At 35.4% G+C, this 22,725-nt stretch overlaps 1 protein-coding gene across 3 annotated transcripts in view; it reads right to left on the reverse strand.

Annotated features, from left to right (window-relative positions):
* The window catches only part of LOC5572533, a 40,676-nt gene extending 18,305 nt beyond the window's left edge, over nt 1–22,371 (reverse strand). Inside the window, exon 1 of one of the 3 annotated variants that reach the window (XR_002500139.1) lies at nt 21,634–21,856. Coding sequence is in view for 2 of the 3 variants with exons in the window: in XM_001654012.2 (XP_001654062.1) it covers nt 21,634–21,742 (109 nt within the window). In the remaining variant the exon portion in view is untranslated. Of the gene's footprint in view, nt 1–21,633 lie in introns of all 3 variants that reach the window. The other 2 variants (XM_001654012.2, XM_001654015.2) reach the window with 2 other exon arrangements.
* Nucleotides 22,372–22,725: the final 354 nt, after the last annotated feature.

Raw genomic sequence — 22,725 nt, forward strand, 5'->3', positions numbered from 1 at the left:
TTACGATTTATGTGGTTTAAAAAATGGGTATACAGGCTTTTTTGGAATGGAAACACTAACATATGATTATTAGCTTTTATGGGCAACTATGACAAATTTCAAAATGCGATTTCTCATAAAATTCAGAGTGGAATATTTTTCAATTATCACTAACTTGTTTCTTGTGGTCGGGAACAACTTCCGGTTTACGCAAATCCGAGGTACATGAAAGTTTCATAATGACTCCCTTTGGACATACCGTGAAATGGCGTTAAATGTTTGTGTATCTGCAACCTGCTTCTTTTGAAATTGGATTAAACCACTTTTTGATGGGCTGAAATCTAAAATATTCTACTGCGGAAGTTGTGCTGCAGATCTGTGAAAAAGATTGTTCAAAACACACCGATGATATAAATCCTGAGCCAAATGAAATCGTAGTGTTTTGTGCCATTGGTGAAATGTTTTTCAAAACAGATATATGGACATATCATGTTTGAGTTATTCTGAGCTAATATTAAAGGTGCTTTCCTTTCATTTTATGTACTTTTTGAACCGATGTTTGCTGCACTACAAATGGAGTGAATTGTATTGACATTTTCAGCAAAATTTAAATAATCAAATAACGTGAGTTCAATAAAAATTAAGAATTTTTTCAGTCATATAACAAACAAACTTTTTTTTTTGCAACGAATTCAGTATTTCTTATTGAAAAATATAATGTTTATTCTTCAAAAATCGTCAATGAATATTGGAGAAGGGCTCTTGACCAGCCATACGACACAACTTAGTCGCAATGCTATCACAAAAGCGCAGAACAAAAATGACGTCCATCTTCCGGATCCTCGTGGTCAACTGCTTCGTATCTTTGGCCCAGAAATTATTTTTGTACACTAAGGCACTGAAGAGCCTAAAAAAAGCCTCCATGGGACGGAACCGGGACAAATTGGTCGGGTTCCTTGGTTTCAGAACATACGGCGTTTCATAAAACCGTACAACATGCTCGCGGAGTTTTTGCTGTTTTGAAGCCAACTTAGATTGAACTGACAGCACCCGAGCGAAAAGAAACAAGCCACCCATTTTAAGGGAGTCCAGAGAGCTTATACACATATGTTAGTTGAAAACAGTCATCTGATTAAATCCTACTTATCGGAACGAAATACCGCGGAATTTCACGGAATCCAATGCACTATGGGCCAGGGACGCAATCTGGCGCGACAAAATTTATAAATCTGTAACGAAGCATTTCCGGTATTTGGTGTCTTGTAACAACGAGGACCATCTACTGACATAATTTGATAGTTCGTTACTCGTCCGCATAGGTGTCGCCACAATCTAACTTTCTCTGTGACGTTCTAGAGACTTGGCATGTTCGGTAAAGTTGTTATTTTTTATTAAAAAAAAAAAACTCTTTTGATGACGTCAAAATTCCTCAGCCTACTGTTTTCGAGTTATTGGCAAAATCAGACCAAATTAGTGTAAAAACAGTTTTTTTTTTCACGCGAGTTTGATATTTTTTTTAAAGAATATCATATAATATTTTTTGCTGAAAAAAATATAACAAAAACAAACTCTGGGAGAAAATTTCTAATTATACGACGCATAAAAATTCAAAAATAGTGAAAAAAAAAACTTGAAAAATTGAGCAATTTTTAAACCTTTATATCTCCAAAAGCCAAAAAAAAAATGGCAAGCTTAAATTTTTAGGCAACATAAACTAATACTTGATTAAATGGATGTCTAAACTTGAAAGAGGTATATTTTGGTGTTTCTGAGATTTTTTCATATTTCTAAGATTTTCTTTTCATTACGCGATTAATATTTTCGTATCAAATATTAAAGTGTAATTTAAAATTAACGGAAAAATAATATGTAATTATTTCATGTAATGTTTATATCTACCTACAGTAAAAACTGGCATTGGATTTCATCTGGAACTCGTCTGTTACAGTTTTTTTAAGCTTTTCATTTAAGCAAATCACCAGATTTTAAACACATATTCAAGCTTAAACAACCTAACAGCTCTTAAAGTCGATGGAATCTTTGAATCCTCTTTTTCAAAACATCCATGAATCGATCAACGCTCTTTCCGCTTAAAAACAAATCTACAAGCTCATGACAAGAGATCGTGTGCTCTGAAATTTTAGTACCGTAAAACGGGGTAACATTGATAGTTTTTTCGAAGAAAACTTGAATATTTATGCATGCTGTTTCAAAGAATTATAGTTTATATTTTTAAAACAAGTACTGGCATCCTACCTATCGATTGCTGTTGATACATTGCCAAAAGATTTATTTTGAATGGATATATAATTTTTCATATAATCGAAAATCGGTTTTCTGTTTTGGAGTAACTTTGATAATGAAGTATGCATCGAACAAAATTGAATGAATAACGAACATTTGTAGGGCATTGCATACCTATGGGCGTTTAACGTTATATGGAAATTTCTGACTTAGATTACAAAAATGGTCCCAGTTTGTGAAAATGCTTTTCGCCAAGAGATTTGAGACCGTATTCAAGTTCTATGATAACTAGGCTGCCAAATATAAGTGGCCAACTATTCAAAAGTACATCAAATAGTGATCGTAGAACAGATTGTTTGTAAGCGTTTCAAAAATGCTAAAATTGTGTCAATTTTAATATTCGTGTAAAAAGCCTCAAATGAAAACTCGTGGTCTCGATTCAAATGAAAACAGCTTTTATATGGAGTGTCATACTAATATTCTTCAGCTTTGCATTCGTTTTGCTTAACCGATTAACAGAAATTATGATATTTCGTTTAGTATGTGGTGGGTTACGCACTATCATAGTTACCCGCATTATCAAAGATACCCCGTTTTACGGTATTTAGAAACATCGACAGGAATATGCTTCATAATTTGATTTTTCGTATTAAAAGAAACACATTCTCAAAATAAATTACTCACCTTGAGCCATGATGACAACAAGTAACTGTAACATGATCAAATTGGCCTTGGCATATTACCGTTTTGTCTCAAATTCCGAACAGACTCATATTCCGAATACTCGGTTTTTGTATGGCGGTTTGTTTGAAATGTTTCACTGAAATATGTCATCGAATTACAAGGAAATAGCAGTCAATTGCAATTCAATTTTAACGTTATACAATCTATTTAATACCTCGGGTGTAGTAATGAGTCTCTAGTTTGGGATCAGTAGAAACCGCTCTGATAAATTTATTTGCAAAATTATTCATTTGAATGCGATTTATTCGTACTGTTCGGAATTTGAATCAATGTGTTCGGAATATGAGAAAGAATGAACACAGTGTTCGGTATTTGAATCAAAATGTTGTTCCATACATTTACGTAAAACATTACTTAACAAGTTTAAACAAACAATTTTATCGACACACCCAACAACTAACAGTTAGACGTTGCGGAGAAATTAAAATCTTCACAAATATCAGCATTTGAAGTCACTGTTGGCCTTAAGTGTTCGGAATATGAGTCTAAACGGTACATTTCTCGATATCAACTCAATGAACTGCTCTAAAACTGAATTTCATGGCTACTTTGATGGCTTATTGAAACAAAAATAAAGTTTTTGCTACATGATTCTTTATTTCTAAAAGTCGATCGTCATCTCAGATCGACTCTTGGAAATTTAACTGTACCTATTTGAGTAATATAATCATTGTAAAAAATGGAAATATCTCAAAAAACACCAAAATATACCTCTCTGAAATTTTGACATCCGTCAAATCTAGTATTGTTCTATGTTGCCTGAGAATTTAAGCTTGCGGTTTTTTGCACTTTTAGAAATATCAAGTTTCAAAAATTGCTCTTTTTTTTCAAGTGTTTTCATTATTTCTCAATCTTTAAGCATCGTAATAATAAAATTTTACCACCAGAGTTTGTGTTTGCTATATTTTCATCAGCAAAAAATATTAAATGGCATGTTTTTTAAAAAAAAATATCATTTTTAACTAGTTTGATCTTATTTTGCCAATAACTAGGAAACTGTTGGCTGTGGAATTTTGGCGTCTTATAGAGAGTTGTTTTCATCAGCAAAAAATATTAAATGGCATGTTTTTTTAAAATAATATCATTTTTAACTAGTTTGATCTTATTTTGCCAATAACTAGGAAACTGTTGGCTGTGGAATTTTGGCGTCTTATAGAGAGTCAAATTTAACAACTTTGCCCAACATGTCAATTCTCTAGAATGTTACATTAAAAAGTTAGATTGTGGCGCCAGTTACGGATTTACGAACTATCCGTGTATGTTAGTAAATGGTCCTCGTTGTTTTTTTTTCTGTTGCGCCACTGCGACCATCATTTACAGGCCACAACAAACAGAACGCTGCGCTTCAATATACAACGCTTGTCAACTGATGGGATAGCTGCGCAGTACCGTCAGCAACTAGACGAGCAGTTGGAAAGAATCAACGTTGCTGGAGACGTCGACAGCCTGTAGGACCCTATCCACGAAGCTGTGACAACAATGGCGCGGGAATTGATCGGCACTGGTCAACGACGAAGACGAAACGACTGGTTCGATGAAGAGTGCCAGAGAGTGACATACATGGAGAATGTCGCCAGAAGCCGTATGCTTGTGGCCGGTACCCGACAGAACAGAGAGCAGGAAAAGGGCAGCGAGAGCCGAAGAAAAGCGAATCCACCACAGAAAGAAAAGGCAGCACGAAGAAAGTGTGGTAGCTGACGCTCAAGAAAGAATGAACCGGAATGATTTGCGGAGATTTAATGCAACGGTCAATGGTGCGCGGTACAATACCGTACCAGTGCCCGCCATGTGCAATGATTGAGAAAGGAATTTGCTGACCGATAAAACGGCGGTGGCTGCCAGGTGGAAGGAGCACTTTCAGCAATTGTTGAACGGTGGAAATGGAAATGTAGTGAGGAACAGGATGAACATTGATGACGACGATCAAGCTGTGGACCCACCGACCATAGGAAAGGTTAAAAAGGCTATCAGCGAGCTGAAGAACTGTAAGGCTGCTGGGAAGGTCGAGATCCCGGTCGAGTTTCTCAAGCAAGGAAGCGAGCAGCTTTACCAGTCGATCCACCGAGTACTTCTGAAGGTAAGGGAGGACGAAGAATTGCCCACCGGCTGGTTGGATGGCCTCATCCGCCCTATCTACAAGAAAGGGCACAGACTGAAATGTGCCAATTACAGAGGAATTACCTTGCTGAATTCGGCGTACAAAATTCTGTCGCGCATCCTGTTTAACAGACTGAGACCGCTCGAGGAGTCCTTCGTCGGCGAATACCAAGCTGGTTTTCGTGAGGGCCGTTCGACAACGGACCATATGTTTAGCTTGCGAATGATCCTACATAAATTCCGGGAGTATAACTTGCAGACTCACCATCTGTTTATTGATTTCAAGGCGACGTACGACTCAGTGAAAAGAAATGAGCTTTGGCAGATAATGTCTGAAAGTGGTTTTCCGGCGAAACTAATTAGGCTGATACGTGCTACGCTGGATGGTTAGAAATCAAGTGTTCGGATCGCAGACGAGGTGTCAACCTCGTTCGTGACGTTAAACGGATTGGCAGGGAGACGCACTTTCGAATTTACTGTTCAACATTGCACTCGAGGGTGCTATTAGGAGATCTGGCGTGCAGAGAAATGCCACTATTATCACAAGGTCGCACATGCTCCATGCCTTTGCGGACGATATAGACCTAATTGGAATCGATCGCAGGTCAGTGGAAGAGGCCTTCGTGCCTCTGAAGAGGGAGACAGCGAGGATAGGCCTGATCATTAATTCTACCAAAACGAAGTACATGGTTGCAGGTAGAGATAGAGTCAGGCATGGTGGTGTAGGTGCTGAGGTAGTGTTTGATGGGGATGTGTTTGAAGTTGTTGAAGAATTTATTTACCTTGGAACACTTGTGACATGTGACAACGACGTTTCCCGCAAAGTAAAAAGACGTGTTGCGGCTGCTAATAGGGCCTTTTACGGACTACGTAACCAGCTTAGGTCCCGCAGCTTGCAAATGGAAACAAAATTCACCCTGTATAAAACATTGATTCTTCCGGTGGCTCTCTATGGGCACGAAGCGTGGACGTTGAAAGAGTCAGACCGGAAAGCTCTCGGTGTTTTCGAGCGTAAAGTGCTGCGGAAAATACTCGGTGGGAAACTCGAAAATGGTGTGTGGCGCAGACGCATGAATCACGAGTTGTATCAAGTGTACAAAGATGCGAACATTATCAATCGTATAAAATACGACAGACTTCAATCGTATAAAATACGGCAGACATAGTGCGAATGTCGGAAGAAAGAATTGCGAAAATAATATTCAGCAGGGAACCAGGTAGAGGTCGGCGGCTTCGGGGAAGACCACGAATACGCTGGCTGTACGCAGTGGAAGAGGACCTGGCGACCCTAAACGTTCGGGGCAACTGGAGTAGTTTCGCCCAAGACCGACGAAGATGGAGCTCTACAATACGCCCGGCAATGGCGTGACGCTACGCTGTAGCCATCAAGGTATCAAAACTTTGTGTTGGGCTATAAGAAAAAAATATACACTGAAAAACAATTTTATATATTTTCAAAAAAAATAAAAAATAGAACTTAAATTTTAAATTACACAAAAACTCCATTTTTAATATTTTTTAAATTTTTACTATAGAATCTTGATAGTAAACAGATGTTTGGGACAAAGTTTCATGATGGAGAAATTTTTAATAAAAAGGTTTTTCTAAGAACAGCTTTTCGTCGATTTCTAAAATTTTGATTTTTTGTCAAGATAAATACGTTTTTATGATACAGTAAGCATCTTGAAATGATTCTAAGCCATGATGATTATATGAATAATTTCTCTAGAAGTAGTCATTTTCGAATTATGTATATCGAGTTTATATGTATATTATTCATACAACTTCGGCGACCTGTAGCTAAAAACTGTGATGTTCTAGAACATTTCAGAAAACGGCATCAGATTTAGCAACCCAAAATCTACTAGAGACACATAATTTGATCCTTGAGACACGCAAAAATGTTACGCTGTGTTTTCAGCCCAAAAGACAAAACTGTCTTGAAAGTGTATGAGTTTGTTTCTGATTCGATCCATGCTATACTGAAAAGGAGCTTTACGTAAGTTTGCGCACCTCGTAACCAATGTAGGAAACAAGAAATATTTTCTTAAGCTTTCCTAGAAAAGTATGCAAAAAAACATTCCACGGAACAAAGACCATTAAGGTACCGCGGGGCAAGTGAGAATACGGGGTAAGTGGGGCGTTTCGTCATAGCTCAACTAGGAAAAGTTTTTCATGGGGGTATTCTTCTAGAAAGTTGAAGATACAATGACAAGGAATGTATTTAGTACTAAACATATTGTTATTTTTATTACCATGTGGTTCATGTAACAGTTGTCAGTTCAGCGCCATTTTCAACTTGCATGACAAATTGTGACACGTTCCACGTCTTGCATTGACTCGCAAAAAATAAATGTGTTTTAAATCGAATTTCCATCAGTATGCTATAATTTTGAGTATTATTACAAGCTGCTAACGATAAACCAATATTTTGTTTTCATTTCATAAGAAATTTTCGATGGTCTATCTTACCCCAGAATATGTTTGTACCTGGGGTAAGTGGGATCTATCAAAACAAAAACCAGAATCAAAACTTTTCGTACACGTTTCATACATTCCCCTAAAGAGTAGCACTAAAACATTCAAACAAATGATTTTTATCAAAAAAGATCAACCTCAAATTACGTAATTGCATAGGAGGGAGAAGAAAAGTGTTATTATTCTTTATTTTTAAATTTATATTTTATTTTTGAAATACGACTTCAAAATTGAACAAACACACAGCTGAAATTTGAAATGCATCATGAGAACGATTACTTTTCTATTTTATTTGAACTTTATTTGTTATTTCTACCAAATTAAGTAGAGAGAGAAAACAATTCCACCTCATAAGGTGGTTTTCTGCCATGCATATAAATAATAACAAAACATATTTATAATTTCGTCAATTATTGATTGTTTATGTTCTACATTTCAATTAACAACTTATAAATGATATATTTTGAACATGTTTAATACCTTTTTACGCTTTTATTGAGGAATTTTCAGTTAATATTAAATGTGAGGTGACATACTATTAAATAAAGGGTTTCTTCCTAAAACGTAACGTATTTTATGGTTGATCCCTTATGTTCATCAAATATGTACTTAAAATTAAAAATCTATGAATTATCAATCCTATTATTGTAATGGTTGACTTACTGATGTGGATTGACGCATGAAACTGGATGTGTCCCACTTGCCCCGCTTAGCGAGGCAAGTGGGACCATTGGCTCATTCTAAAACTTTCTTCCAAGGTTTTCACAATTTCGAAATTATTCGATTAGTTTCATGCACACACCAGCAAATATGTTGCCAAAACGTGATTGTGTTGTTGGATTTGAAAAATATTGACATTTGAAAATTTGATTGAACAATTTGTTTGAACTATCGTTTTTTTTCGTTCCCACTTGCCCCGCGGTACCTTATTTCATTTCGTTTCGAAAAATGACGTGCATTTAAGTGATAATAAATCTTCGAGCTGTTTAGTGGAAAAGGTACCTATACGTAAATGAAAACCCGAATTTAGTACTATACCATTTAATTAATGCATTTTAAGATTTCGTATCGGGTTTCATGAAACATTTTCAACTTTCGTTTCGTTTTGCCATTGATGATGCCACAAATTCCGTGTATCGTTTCGTTTTGTATTGGCATGAAAGAAATACATATCGCATAAGGTACCCCGGTGCAAGTGAGAATCCGGGGCGTTTCGTCATAGCTCAACTAGGAAAAGTTTTTCATGGAAGTATTCTTCTAGAAAGTTGAATATACAATGACAAGGAATGTATTTAGTACTAAACATATTGTTATTTTTATTACCATGTGGTTCATGTAACAGTTGTTAGTTCAGCGCCATTTTCAACTTGCATGACAAATTGTGACACGTTTCACGTCTTGCATTGACTCACAAAAAATAGATGTGTTTTAAATCGAATTTCCATAAGTAAGCTATAATTTTTAGTTTTATTATAAGCTGCTAACGATAAACCAGTATTTTGTTTTCATTTCATATGAAATTTTCGATGGTCTATCTTGCCTCAAAATATATTTGTACCTGGGGTAAGTGGGACCTATCAAAACAAACACCAGAATCAAAACTTTTCGTACACGTTTCATACATTTTGCTAGAGAGTAGCACTAAAACATTCAAACAAATGATTTTTATCAAAAAAGATCAACCTCAAATTACGTAATTGCATAAAAGGGAGAAGAAATGTGTTATTATTCTTTATTTTTTTATTTTTTTTTATTTTTGAAATACGACTTCAAAATTGAACAAACACACAGCTGAAATTTGAAATGCATCATGAGAACGATAACTTTTCTATGTTATTTGAACTTTATTTGTTATTTCTACCAAATTAAGCAGTGATGGAAAACAATTCCATACCACAAGGTGGTTTTCTGCCATGCATATAAATAATAACAAAACATATTTATAATTTCGTCAATTATTGATTGTTTATGTGCTACATTTTAATTAACAACTTATAAATGATATATTTTGAACATGCTTAATTCCTCTTTACGCTATTATTGAGGAATTTTCAGTTAATAGTAAATGTGATGTGACATACTATTAAATAAAGGGCTTCTTCCTAAAACGTAACGTATTTTGTGGTTGATCCCTTATGTACATCAAATATGTACTTAAAATTAAAAATCTATGACTTATCAATCCTATTATTGTAATGGTTGGCTTACTGATGTGGATTAACGCATGAAACTGGATGTGCCCCACTTGCCCCGCTTAGCGAGGTAACTGCGTCCATTGGCTCATTCTAAAACTTTCTTCCAAGGTTTTCACAATTTCGAAATTATTCGATTAGTTTCATGCACACACCAGCAAATATGTTGCCAAAACGTGATTGTGTTGTTGGATTTGAAAAATATTGACATTTGAAAATTTCATTGAACAATTTGTTTGAACTATCGTTTTTTTAGTTCCCACTTGCCCCGCGGTACCTTAACCTTAAAAACAAATGTTAATTTTTCAATCAATATTCTAAAATTATTCATTGACATGGTTGCATGTTTTGATTTTTTTAACAAATAAAGTAAAAAAATATTTATTCTAGTCTCTTACAGATGAGAACCGGCGATTCTTCCGTGTTTTAGACATTGTTACATTACAGTTACATTATATATTGTTGAAAGGATGTACATAAACAATAATTGTGTGGTATTATTTCCACTTTGCTCAAATGTCCAATCTTAAAGCTCTCGTCCATACATCCATTGGCCATTTGGATTTATAGTATCAAGTCGACTTAACGTTTCGAAGGGCGATAAATCGCATTATTATCATGTTTTATCAAATATTGCATAAAGAACGAAAATATCGAGATTTCTGGGTACTGTCCTTAAGAATTATAAAACCATCAGAACAATTAAAAAAGCATACCAAAATAATGCATAGTTCGCAAAATAGGTAAATCGCACAAGATATTATTTTGTTACCGATGATCATTTTCTACTTTTTCAGTTATTTATTTGTAAAAAAAAACTACTTGTCTCAGACATCCCTTTTATTTTGGTAACTTTTGACTTCTAAAATAAATACATAGTGAAAATTGTACATCAGTTTTCTACATACTTCAGATTATGTTTTGATCCATTCCCACTTCCTTGACCCACATTACATCGACTTCACACTGCACATTAACGACTGTTTTCTTGCACTTGCCTCGGCATTGTAGTAGGTATTCCAAATTGATATGCACTTTTTCACATGCAAATTTTTCATAATCAAATTGTTTCTATTTATAATTTAACGTTCATCCCGGTTCCTTCACCTTCAAAGTTATACAGACATGTTCCCATCCAGCACTTGGAGGCAAACATTAAAAACGTTCAAATAAAACATTTCTTCACGCCTTCTGCAGTATTGCACGGTCAAAAGCCAGCAAAAGTGATTCTAGCTGGTACCATTCCATTCCGACTCGCTCATGTATGTTTGTGGGATTCACGCTTGACGGGGAAATAAAATGTGACCCACATATTTCCGGACAAAAGCGCATTTACATTACCCAAAAAATAACATCCTGCTTGTTAAAATGATATACGAGCTACAAAAAGTGGTTTGCCAAAATTCCATGAAAAATTCTTTCGCTACTGGTTTGCACTTTTTTATACGTAAACCCTCTGATACTCTTGTATAAAGAGGGCGTTTGAGCTAGCATTTATTCGTGTTTACTTCCATATTTGATGTCAATTTGAGGAACTAATTTCAAGTGTTGAAATCAGAGAATGAATTTTGCGAAATCCTCTCGTTTCACTCATGCAAAATGAGGGCTTGGTCGGATGGATAAATTTCCCTTTCCTACACTCAATGAATAAAAACAAGCAACGCTCGTAAAAGTTGCAGCCTCCTCGGATTTCACTAAAAAAAAAGTTCAACTCGTCTCGTAAATCCACTAGAAACTAATCTTACATTCAATTCCACTGCTCAAATAAAAAGTACGAACACAGCATATTCAGAAAGTACCGGCTCATCACAAACTACATAAAATCAAACTCATCATCCTCGCTGTCATCCTTGAAATCGGTATAGGGTGCCGGTACCAATGGTTGTAATGCACCAGTAGATTGGACTATGCAATAAAACGAACATTTTTCGATAAATACGACATGTGCTATTTTTGGTGGATAGATCGTCTCTAGTTTAGTCGATTTGCCAAATTTCAGCTTTATATTTTATCAAAAAGCCATATAAATAATAAAGATTATGCAAAAAATTTGCTCCCTTGCACCAATAGTTGCCGTCGTGTTCCAGTAGTGGATCAACGAATGGAAGCAGGTTTTAAAATTGATGTATAAAAATGAAGAAAAGCCCTAGAGATGATCTTTAAGCTTCATTCGAAAGATATTAATTGCTGTTCCGAGGGAAAAATGTTAAACCTCTGTAAAAATTTACCATTTTGTTCAAAATTCCTTGTATCATTCCCGAACGTCTACTACTGGAGCACTAGCGCAACTACTGGAACACGTGTACCAATAGTGGCTCAAGCGATTTTATGTTAAAAAATTAGTTTTATCACTCTTTTTATATTTTTCACTCTTTTTATATTTTTCCCATATAGTAGAGGTTGAAATCTTTCTGTTGACGCCGAAAGATCTTGTTTAAGGCTTTTCGTTATTTTGTTATGATTTTTTATAGCTTAGGTAGTCCACTAATGGCACCGGCACCCTACTGGATCGGTTACTGCTCACCTTTCTCCTATTCACGGCGTTACACCCCAACTACGCTAGAGCCTGCTTGTTTGATTAGTGTTTGAAATATCTTCCAATAGTTTTCAACATGGTGTTGGTTTGTAGATGCACGTTTACCAAATAAATTTAAAAAGCCTCTCATGTATTATTACCAAAAACGAGTGTTATTGCCAAAAACGAGATCCCTTTCATGATATCTACTCCGAGGCATCATATCAACCAGTTTTCGGTGTCCTCCATTTCCGGTCTGTTGAAAGTAGTACGGAAAAGTTTTTGCCATCATAAATTTGCGACACGAATTTTCAAAATCTTTCGCATTTAAGTTTCCACCCGGCAACATTAATGACATCTGTGATACCACTGCCATTGGTGAATGGGGAATGGAAAATAACTGCAAACCAGAACTATTTCCATCTGATGGCAGAAAAATGGCTCTGAGTGATTTGCTTGCTTGCTGACATGTGATCGTTGTGGTGAAACTTTTATCATGTCGTTTCTGTCGGAACACATTTCTATAAATGTGGATTGCAATCGGAATCAAGTAAGTGGCATCTACGTTTGTTCAAAAGAGAAGATGTTTTAATGGCATATAAATGAATTTCAGTTCGAACTTCTGTTTGTTCGTTTTCTGTATGCAAGTAACCAAATAGCACTTTATTTTGACTCAAATAATTAATTTCAATCGATTTATCCATGTAACCGTTACAACACATCACACACAGAAAGTGGAAAAGTTCGAACTTCTGTTTGTTGGACATGAAACCAAATAGCACTTTAATTCGCGCTGCATGCTAATATAGTGCTAGTGGTTACTTGGGTAGCACAGTGCATGGCCGTATTACAATATACGAACAAATCATTTTAGCTTTTACTCTAGGTGTTACATGGATAAAAAATAACATTTTTTGTTCTAAATACATTCCGTATCATTGTACCTTTAAATTTCTAGAAGAATACCCCCTTGAAAAATTTTTCTTCACTGAGCTATGACGGAAGGTCCCGCTTACCTCGGAACCTCACTTGCCCCGGGGTAGCTTTTAACCCGATGCGTTACTATACTGTCTTTAGATGGGCAATACAACAGAAAGCCCATTTACATTTCATAATCAAATATTGCACGTATTCTTCACCACTCATGACGGCATTAAGAAAATGACCAATTCCAAACATGAGACCATAATCAATCATCGCCTCTTTCCCCTCGCTAAATCCGTGCGCTAAACCACTATCGAACCAAGTCCGTCCATGCAGCTAAACGTTCCAAGGACAAAGCTATCACTTTCACTACTCTTCGCTTTGTAAACAGTCGTTCCACACAAATGGTCTTAACGAGTGTTCTTGGTCAGACTGCTTTTTTCTTGCTTCCTGTATGGGAGAATCCCATATCTTCGATCATTTTCGCACCAACTGCCCCGTCCACGGACTGCGACTTGCGAGTCGTCGAAGCGCCTATATGTCGCACAGGAACAACACCCCATCCACCAAAATGTATGAACGTTGAATATTAACCGCAGATTAACGCGCCATGATCGGTTCCCCGAACGTGTGAACGAGTCGCGTGCGCCCAACAGAGCGAACGAACGGAGAACAATAAAAGTTTTACAATTAGGGTAATTAGCTCATTATTGAGGTAGTCCCTATTATCGCAGTATATGAATTAAATCCACACTTTTCATTAAGAACTTGATTAAGCTTATAATATTTCCAATTGAACCAAATGAATGATTTAAAAACAAAACAATTTTGATCGTTTAAAGAACAATTTTAAATGATTCATAAAAAAAATCTATATTTTCAACCGGAACGAATTTCATAAGCCTATTTTTAAGTAAAGATCCAAAACAATTACATTTAGCTATATCAGTTTATTATGGTTGTAGTTACATGATAGACGAAAAATTTTGATGAATGATTTTTTTTAAATATTTTTTTACTGCTATGAAAGGACCATAAAAATCGCTTTTTTCCTTTTATTGCAGTATTGTATATCACATTCAAGAATTCGATATTTCAATAGTCATAGGGTCGGTGTAGGGGAACTGGGGGTAATTTGCCCATAGGGGGCAAAATGTGCCATCCTCGATTTGGACGAACGATGTGTTTTAGAATGCTTTTTTTCACCCCAGATTGTAGTAAATGGATAGAAAAGCTTTTCTAATATATGTTTATGTGTTTTTCTAGTTGATAGAAAACATGTTCGTTTATCCGACCATAATTAAAAAAGAGCATAAATAATGTTATTCACATCTAAAACCCCTGCTTTCCTTAACATGGGCATATTACCCCCAGTCCCCTACCTTTAGTTGACAGTTACCTATAGTCGCACTAGTGGCTTTTTGCGGCCTTAGCTTTTTATACAAGTATCATTGATTCATAGCTCGATGTTGTTGAAAAAACGATCGAAATAAATAAAATTTATTCAACAAAATAAAGGAAGAATTAGGAACTTTTTAACATAATACGAAAGCTTTTTATCCATTTTTAGAGCAAAAACATAAACGTTTGGTGAAAATACGGTTTCGATATGCGTTTTGCTCACGCTACTTGAGGAACATAAATAAGAAAAATTAAAACACTGACCCTGATAAAGTCTGTTCCATTTATTTGGACGCTCAAAATGAGTATTTTCACCTAGAGTAAAAAATGCATACGAAATCATTGCGCATAATTTTGTAGCATTTTTATAAAACTTCAAGGGTAAAATATGTCTCAGCTGTTCAGTTGAGTTTACGAACTTTTTACCGAATTTCACCCATAAATTCTTGCACAGTGCCATTGTCCACCATGTTTGAAAGTTTTCAAGCAAATGCCTAAACCAGACGATGTTTATATTATTTTGACTTATTTATTAAAAATACGCTTATTGCCCATTTTTTTTCGATCAGTCGAATATATAGACAATTTGGTGGATTAATACTGTTTCACTAAAATCCACATCATTATAATGTCAGCTGGCTAAGTCGGGTCAGAACATTGGACACTTGTTCAGCTGATTGAATGGAAAAATTCCATTCTTAAGACACTTTTTTTGTAAACTTGTCCATTTTGTTGTTTTTCTTACACTACCGCAATAAGTTTATCGCTTATGACAACTAGAGGCACCACAGTAATTAAAATAAGCTGCCAAATACTAAGTGAAACTTACTATAAATTTAATTGCAAGAAATATTTTTAATATTATTTTGTGTAATTCAAACACTTATTCATTCAAGCAGAAGATTAATTTTTATCTTTACTGCTTTTGCTTATTTAATTTTGAAAAACACAATGGTTTAACAACCAATCACGAAAACTGATTGAATATATAATTCGTTAATAATACATAATACACCCGATTCTGTTTATGCACGGATTTTTTTTTACACGGCCGTGCAATAAAAGTTTCCATACATTTTTTTCCACCAAAACCTTATTTTTGCATGAAACGTCGAGAAATGGTGTTACTTTTTTTGCACGGTTTTTGAAATGTTGAACTGAAAACTTTTTTTGCACGGTACGCATCCCCCGTGCAAAAACAGAATCGGGTGTAAAACGTAAAACTAAGCATCAAAATGATCGCAATGAAACAACCTCTTAAAATTGAAACTGATCAGTGAAAGTTAGTGGAAATTGAAGGATTTATTGATGTCAACAAATTTATTTTTTATTTAGCGACTAGTGGTCTCTGATGAAAACACTAGTCTATTTGCAAAGATTAACCTTGTACAACTACGATAGACGATGAGACAAAACCAGCAAAATAAATCATTCGATTCAGTTGATTTGTTTTCGAATCGTGACACATCATTTCGTTGTCTGTATAGACATCAAAATTTGATTTATTCCCGAGGAGGAACAAATAACTCCCAAATAACTTATGCATACCATTTTTTGGTATCATACCAAAATTAGGTATTGTTCAGTTTATTGACAACAACCTCAATTTGATATTATAATGGTATTGAAAAAAATCTTTAAAACAATTAAAAATACTTCATTGAGGTTTTAAACAGCTATTGAGGTCTGCTGGAGGTATTGAACTACAATTGAAAAATTTAATTTTTATATGAAAATCCATCAAGTATTATTGAGGTATTACAATACCTGATCTAGTTATCAGTTTGGTGTTCGTAGAATATGCTTGAGATATTATTTGAGGTATTTTACCTCTTATGCAGGGCTAATTCATACCTCATTCAGGTATGTAGTATTGAAAATTATCTGGTATGGAATACCTCAATTTGGTATTCAGTAGTTATTTTCTTCTGCTCGGGTTGTCTCTAAAAACTGACCGTACCGTGCAGCGTCATTTACATGGAGGGAGCATAATTTCATTGTGTGGAATTGGATTTTTATTCATTGTGGCCGTGCGGTTAGTAGCGTCAGTCATTTAGGCGTATTGTGAGTATTGTGAAGCGTGGGTTCGATTCCCGCTACAATCGAAAAAAAAAACATTTCTGTAAATGAAAATCTTCTACAAGACAACTCAGTTTTTCGTGTGTGGTCAAATGTTAGTGCTTTCCTTGAAACCAAATAGAATTTTAATTCGCCTACGGCAATATTTTGAGAAACCGTCAAAGGATCTCCATAATGAGACATATACCCTAATTCGAGTCGAGTTTAGTTTGAAGCGGTTACCGGTAGCTCTGCCGTGGCAAATAACTATGAATCGATGCGCGACCTATGGTGACAAACACATACATATGATCGACGGGGCATCTCCACTTGTTTGACCATTTATTGCTGAGATGGATATGATACGTTTAATTGTAGGCGGCTTGGTCAATGGCGTAAAGTTAACGTTCATAAACTTATAACTGACGTAAGCGCCATTCGAATTTTGAAAAAAAATATCATCAAACAGTCATTCATCATTGTTGAACAAATCTATTGCATCAACCCATATGTACGGAAAAGACGAATTAAAAAAATATGAAGCGAAAGTTCTGCGAAAAACATGTTTGAAATGTCTGATCTGGTTCTGATACGAGTATTAAACGTGGATTTACTTAAAATACTTGAATTCACTCCACAGCTGTGTGAATATGTGTTGTTTACCAAACCAGACGTCCTTTTAAAATACAAAGCCGATTTCACAAAAATAGTACATCTTATAGAATTGTGATTTCTTAAACATCTGGCAAGATTTCAATTTTGTTGTGTTATCATATATTTTGAAAATAAATATATCTAAAGCTTTATCTTTGTGTGGTATGGTATGCTATGTAAATTAAATATTTCAACACCGACAGACGGGACTACTTTTGCCACTTATTTTTGGATTCATTTGCGGCATATATATTAATCTTAGCAATTTTGTGACTTCAGTACATTGATTATCCAATATATGTTCTACAATTCGGCTGAAACATTTATTGAAATAACGTCAACAATGACAGAATAAACAAGACAAAACTAAAACTAAACTAAAACTAAACAGCAAAACTACCAAACATATGCTATGCTAACATTGTTTTATTTTTTCAGAAATCATGGAAATTTATTAGGAGCAACACAAAACTTGGTATTATGTCGTTTAGCATATTTGGCATAACGGCCATTTTTCATAACGGCAATTCGACATATGGCCAATTGGCCTAACTAGAATTATATCCCCCCTTTCAAAATATGCATGTTCTTGATAAATGTGTTCATGCCTAATGACCATTATGCCAAATGACCGTTATGCCCAGTGTCCTTTATGGCAAATGATATTATGTCAAATGACCTTACGCCTCATGGCTTTATGCCAAATGACCCAGATCCAAATTTTTCTTATTTGTGAAAGATTATTCTTTGACTTAATAGATTCTGCTTTAAATAAAAAATACGTTACAGGAAGTTATGTTTAACGGTCTGATTATATGTCATTCATATAACAATGGAAACCAAAACAAATGTATTTGTACTTAACTAATCAATCATCGCAGTACCTGGTAATAAGTATGTTTCGCTGAAAAGTGGAAAATAGCTCCAAGCATTCTTCAAGAAGGTTGTGTTACTTTTCCCCGAATGTCGTTTCCCCGAACGCCAGTTCCCCGAATATCCCGTTTCCCCGAATAACCCACTTCCCCGAAAAGTTTTTGGCAATCATAATTGTCATAACTTTTTACATTTCAGGGAAGTGAACGTACTGGTCATCTGATATGCACCCTTCTTTATTTGATTGGCGGTTCTTAAAAGTGTTATCGTCCTCAGCATTTTAGGCACTATGTGTATAGTCCAGAAAGACCAAATACCTCCTTCTTTCGATTGATTATCGTTCTTTCTAGTTCACCATCTTGCTACTTAAAACAATTAGAGCTCCTATTCGAACAGTACCACTTTTCGGGGAACCAGGTCATTCGGGGAAATTTCATTCGGGGAAAAGGGTCATTCGGGGAACTGGCGTTCGGGGAACCGACATTCGGGGGAAACGACATTCGGGGAAAAGTAGCACAATCCTTCAAGAAATTCCTGCAATTGATGATTTTTTGTGACACAACGTCTTGATGTATCCTAAATTAGCTTGAATAAGAATGCTTGAAATAAAAATATCTGAGTTGTTCTGATATTAATAATATACAAAAAAACAATTACAGTGAAATTACTGAAAAAATCCCTGGAGTATTTTTCGGCAGAATTCAAGAACGAAGACATGGAATTCTTGAGTAGGTTACCATAGGAATCCTTGAAAAATCTTATGTGAGCATTTTAGAAGAAAAATACGAAGAATTTCTAGATACCCCAAACACAGTTCTCAAAGCTAGACATTTTTATGAATCGCAGGCTGAACTTAAAGGAAAAGATAAGCAGTTTATGGAGCTATTCGTGGTGTAACCAGAAAAAAAACCTCAATTTCTGAAGGAATATCTTAAGAAATAACTAAAACAATTTCAAGAAAATATGAACAAATTTTACAAGGAATAAAAAATCGAAATAATTCCTTATAATTATATTAATTATACAAAATAGGAATTATGGATATAAGGACAGTGACGAACACAATTTGTGAAATTTAAACAATGATCACTTTGAAACCAATGCATTCATACACTTCAGGTTTGTTCCATTTAATAAGTGTTAGTCTTAAAAATATGTAATACATGTTCACAAAGATCTCTTTGGCTCTGTTCATCTGTGACAATAGATTAGAAAGAGCGTTAAAAACATTTCTTCAAATTCGAGAAAATTTCAAGCATCCACTTAGTTTAAGTGAAAACAAATGGAACAATTGTAAAATATTGTTATTGAATTTCGCCTCAATCGATGATTTGAAAATATTTTAATTAACAAGAAGCGTAACATTTATTTTACATCTTAGGCACATTGACACGGATAACGGAAAGGGAAATCATCGAACAGCTGGTGAAAGTTTGGGTGATTTTCTCTTATTGTTGTTGCAAAATGAAATTTAGCAGACGCATATTGTGGCCAAATATAAATACAGTAGCTTTAAAAAAAACTGCCGAAGTGAATCAAAAGTGCCAAGAATAAGATCCGGCTCCCCATAAATCAGTTTTACATAGAAATTCAGGAATCACGAAAAAAGGTTTTAAATTTCTCAACTGGAATGTTATTAATTGTTCGTTTTTTGGGGTTATCAACAATATTCAGCAATTTTTTCTGAGCCGAAAATATCAGCATTGAGGGTGCTGTTTATAATTAATAATCACTGAACTGCCAGTATTTGTGATTTAATTCTTTGAACAAATATTTAAAATTTAATTTTTGACAAATTGTAGTGTGTGATTCAGAATTTTGTCACAGAAATGACATCTGTCAAAACTCCTTGTCAAGTAGCGTTGATGTGAGACAGTTCACCATATTCAAGCAAAACTTTTCCGATATGAGAAATAAGGTTTGTTTTTTACCAAAATAAATCGACATCTGGGTGTTCTATCATTGACAGCTTCCATGTTCTAACATTTTTCCAAGAAAATTTCAAATGCCACATCACGTGTCTTGATCATCATGATTGTCAGGCACTCTAAAATAAATGCTGAAATAAATAAATGAGAACAATTCAAACCATTTACCTTAAAACGGGGTATCTTTGATAATGCGAGTAACTTTGATAGTGCGTTACCCATAACATACTAAACGAAATATCATAATTTCTGATAATCGGTTAAGCAAAACGAATGCAAAACTGAAGAATATTAGTATGACACTTCATGTAAGAGTCGTTTTCATTTGAATTGAGAACATTTAAGGCTTTATATATTGGGGCCCACATAGCCGTAGCGGTAAACGCGCAGCTATTCAGCATGACCATGCTGAGGGTCGTGGGTTCGAATCCCGCTGGTCAAGGATCTTTTCCGTAAAGGAAATTTTCTCGATTCCCAGGGCATAGAGTATCTTCGTACCTGCCACACGATTATACACATGCACAAATGGTCAATCGGCAAAGAAAGCTCTCAGTTAATAACTGTGGAAGTGCTCATAAAAGAACACTAATCTGAGAAGCAGGCTTTGTCCCAGTTGGGACGTAACACCAGATAGAAGAAGAAGAAGGCTTTATATACGAATATTAAAAATTGATACGATTTTAGCAATTTCGAAACGTTTAAAAACAACCTGTTTTACGATCACTATTTGATGTAGTTTTGAATAGTTGGTCACTTATCTTTGACAGCCTAGTTATCATTGATCTTGAATATGGTCTCAAATCTCTTAGCGAAAAGCATTTTCACAAACTGGGACCATTTTTGTAATTTAAGTCAACAATTTCCAGATAACGTTAAACGCCTAGAGGTATGCAATGCCCTATAAATGTTCCGTAATTCATTCAATTTTGTTCGATTATCAAAGTTACCTCAAAACAGAAAACCGACTTTCGATTATTTGAAAAATTATATATCAATTAAAAACAACTCTTTTGGCAATCTATCAACTGCAATCGATACCTAGGATGCCAGTACTTATTTCAAAAATATAAACTATAATTCTTTGAAACAGCATTCATATATATATATTCAAGTTTTCTTCGAAAAAACTATCAAAGTTACCCCGTTTTACGGTATGTAGATTTGAGAAACATTTGAAAATGTAGCAAAAAATCTAAGAAAATTAATATAAATAACGATTTTTTTTCGCGACCCGAGACCAGCTCACGACCTCCCTGGGGGTCGCAACCCACAGTTAGGGAAACTATGTTGTAGTCACATTTTGATAGTCCTGTTTATAAATTGAAAAGTTCTTATCAGAAAATTGCTCACTAATACTTTAAAATTCATACGTTGCATTCCGGCAAGTTATATGCACAGAGTTGGTCTCAGCAATAAAATTCTCCCATACATAATCACTCACTTGTAACATGAGACATTTATGCGTATATACAAAAAAAACTCCGCTAAGCCTATGCAGTTCATACTAGATGCTCCATCACCTAAAAGATAAATTCATAATACTCACTCCGCACAACATCTCCATTTTCGGGAACTGTAGGTGGTGGAATTTCGGCCCCATAGCCGGCGCAAACAAATGCCGCAATCAACAGCACAGCAAACAAGTTGAACTTCATTTTTCGACCGTCAGACTGCAGTCTCCAGTGGAACGATTCTTTGATGGGTTCGACGTGATAATGCTACGTGGGCAGAGGTGCTAGTGTGTGAGATCGGTAACACGCGTTGCTGCTCACAATTCTGCACTCCAAAGCACCAAAACACCGGAACGAGGGTATTCACGCAACAATGAGTAATGAACTGTTTGCCGGGTTTCAAAATAACGAATCTGTTTTCATAGAACTTCGGTAAAGCCGCATTCGGTTCTCTCTATTGTCCTGCAAATTGCAGCAAAAACTGTTAATCCTCTCGAAAAATACTCCGGGCAATTTTCACTGTGTTCTTAATTTGCTTTTAGCGGTCGGTTTCGCACAGCTACTGCCTATCACGTTGCACGATTTATGGGTGAAAATTTTCGGAAGCAACGAACAAAAAACGATCAAGTTTCAAATTGCCTAGTGTCGCGTAAATTTTAGTCACCGCCGCTCGTTCTTCGAGTTCACCCTTTTCGCTCGATTTATTACTGGTTGCCTCTGCACGGCTGCTCGACTGACGACTGTCGGGTGCTTATGAGTAATCAATAGCTTTTATAGAGGCACACTATATTAACGATGCGGTGCGGTTTCATTTAGCACTAGCAAACGACTACTGCCGTCACGCGTAGGTTTCCCGAGCACAATTCCACTCAACTGGGTAGGTAGCTGCTGATATCAACTTTGCATGAGCGCCAATTAAAAATGCATAAACAATTTATAGTTCTGGTCCGATTCAAATTCGTTTGTTTTGAATTAAGATTACAGTAACGTGAAACTTCATCTGTTTCAAAAATGATGCAACAGATCATGACAAAGGAAAAGGTGTTGGATTGTTACTTATGCACCAGAGTAAGTCGCCAATTGTTGATCGAGCCTAAATTCTCTCCAATTGTTCAATATTTCATAGATAAAGTACATATGGTGAGATTTTGAGTAGCTTAGCAATTAACAAATTGTTCTTCTTGGCG

The sequence above is a fragment of the Aedes aegypti genome, chromosome 2, assembly GCF_002204515.2.
Source record: "Aedes aegypti strain LVP_AGWG chromosome 2, AaegL5.0 Primary Assembly, whole genome shotgun sequence".
NCBI lineage: Eukaryota > Metazoa > Arthropoda > Insecta > Diptera > Culicidae > Aedes > Aedes aegypti.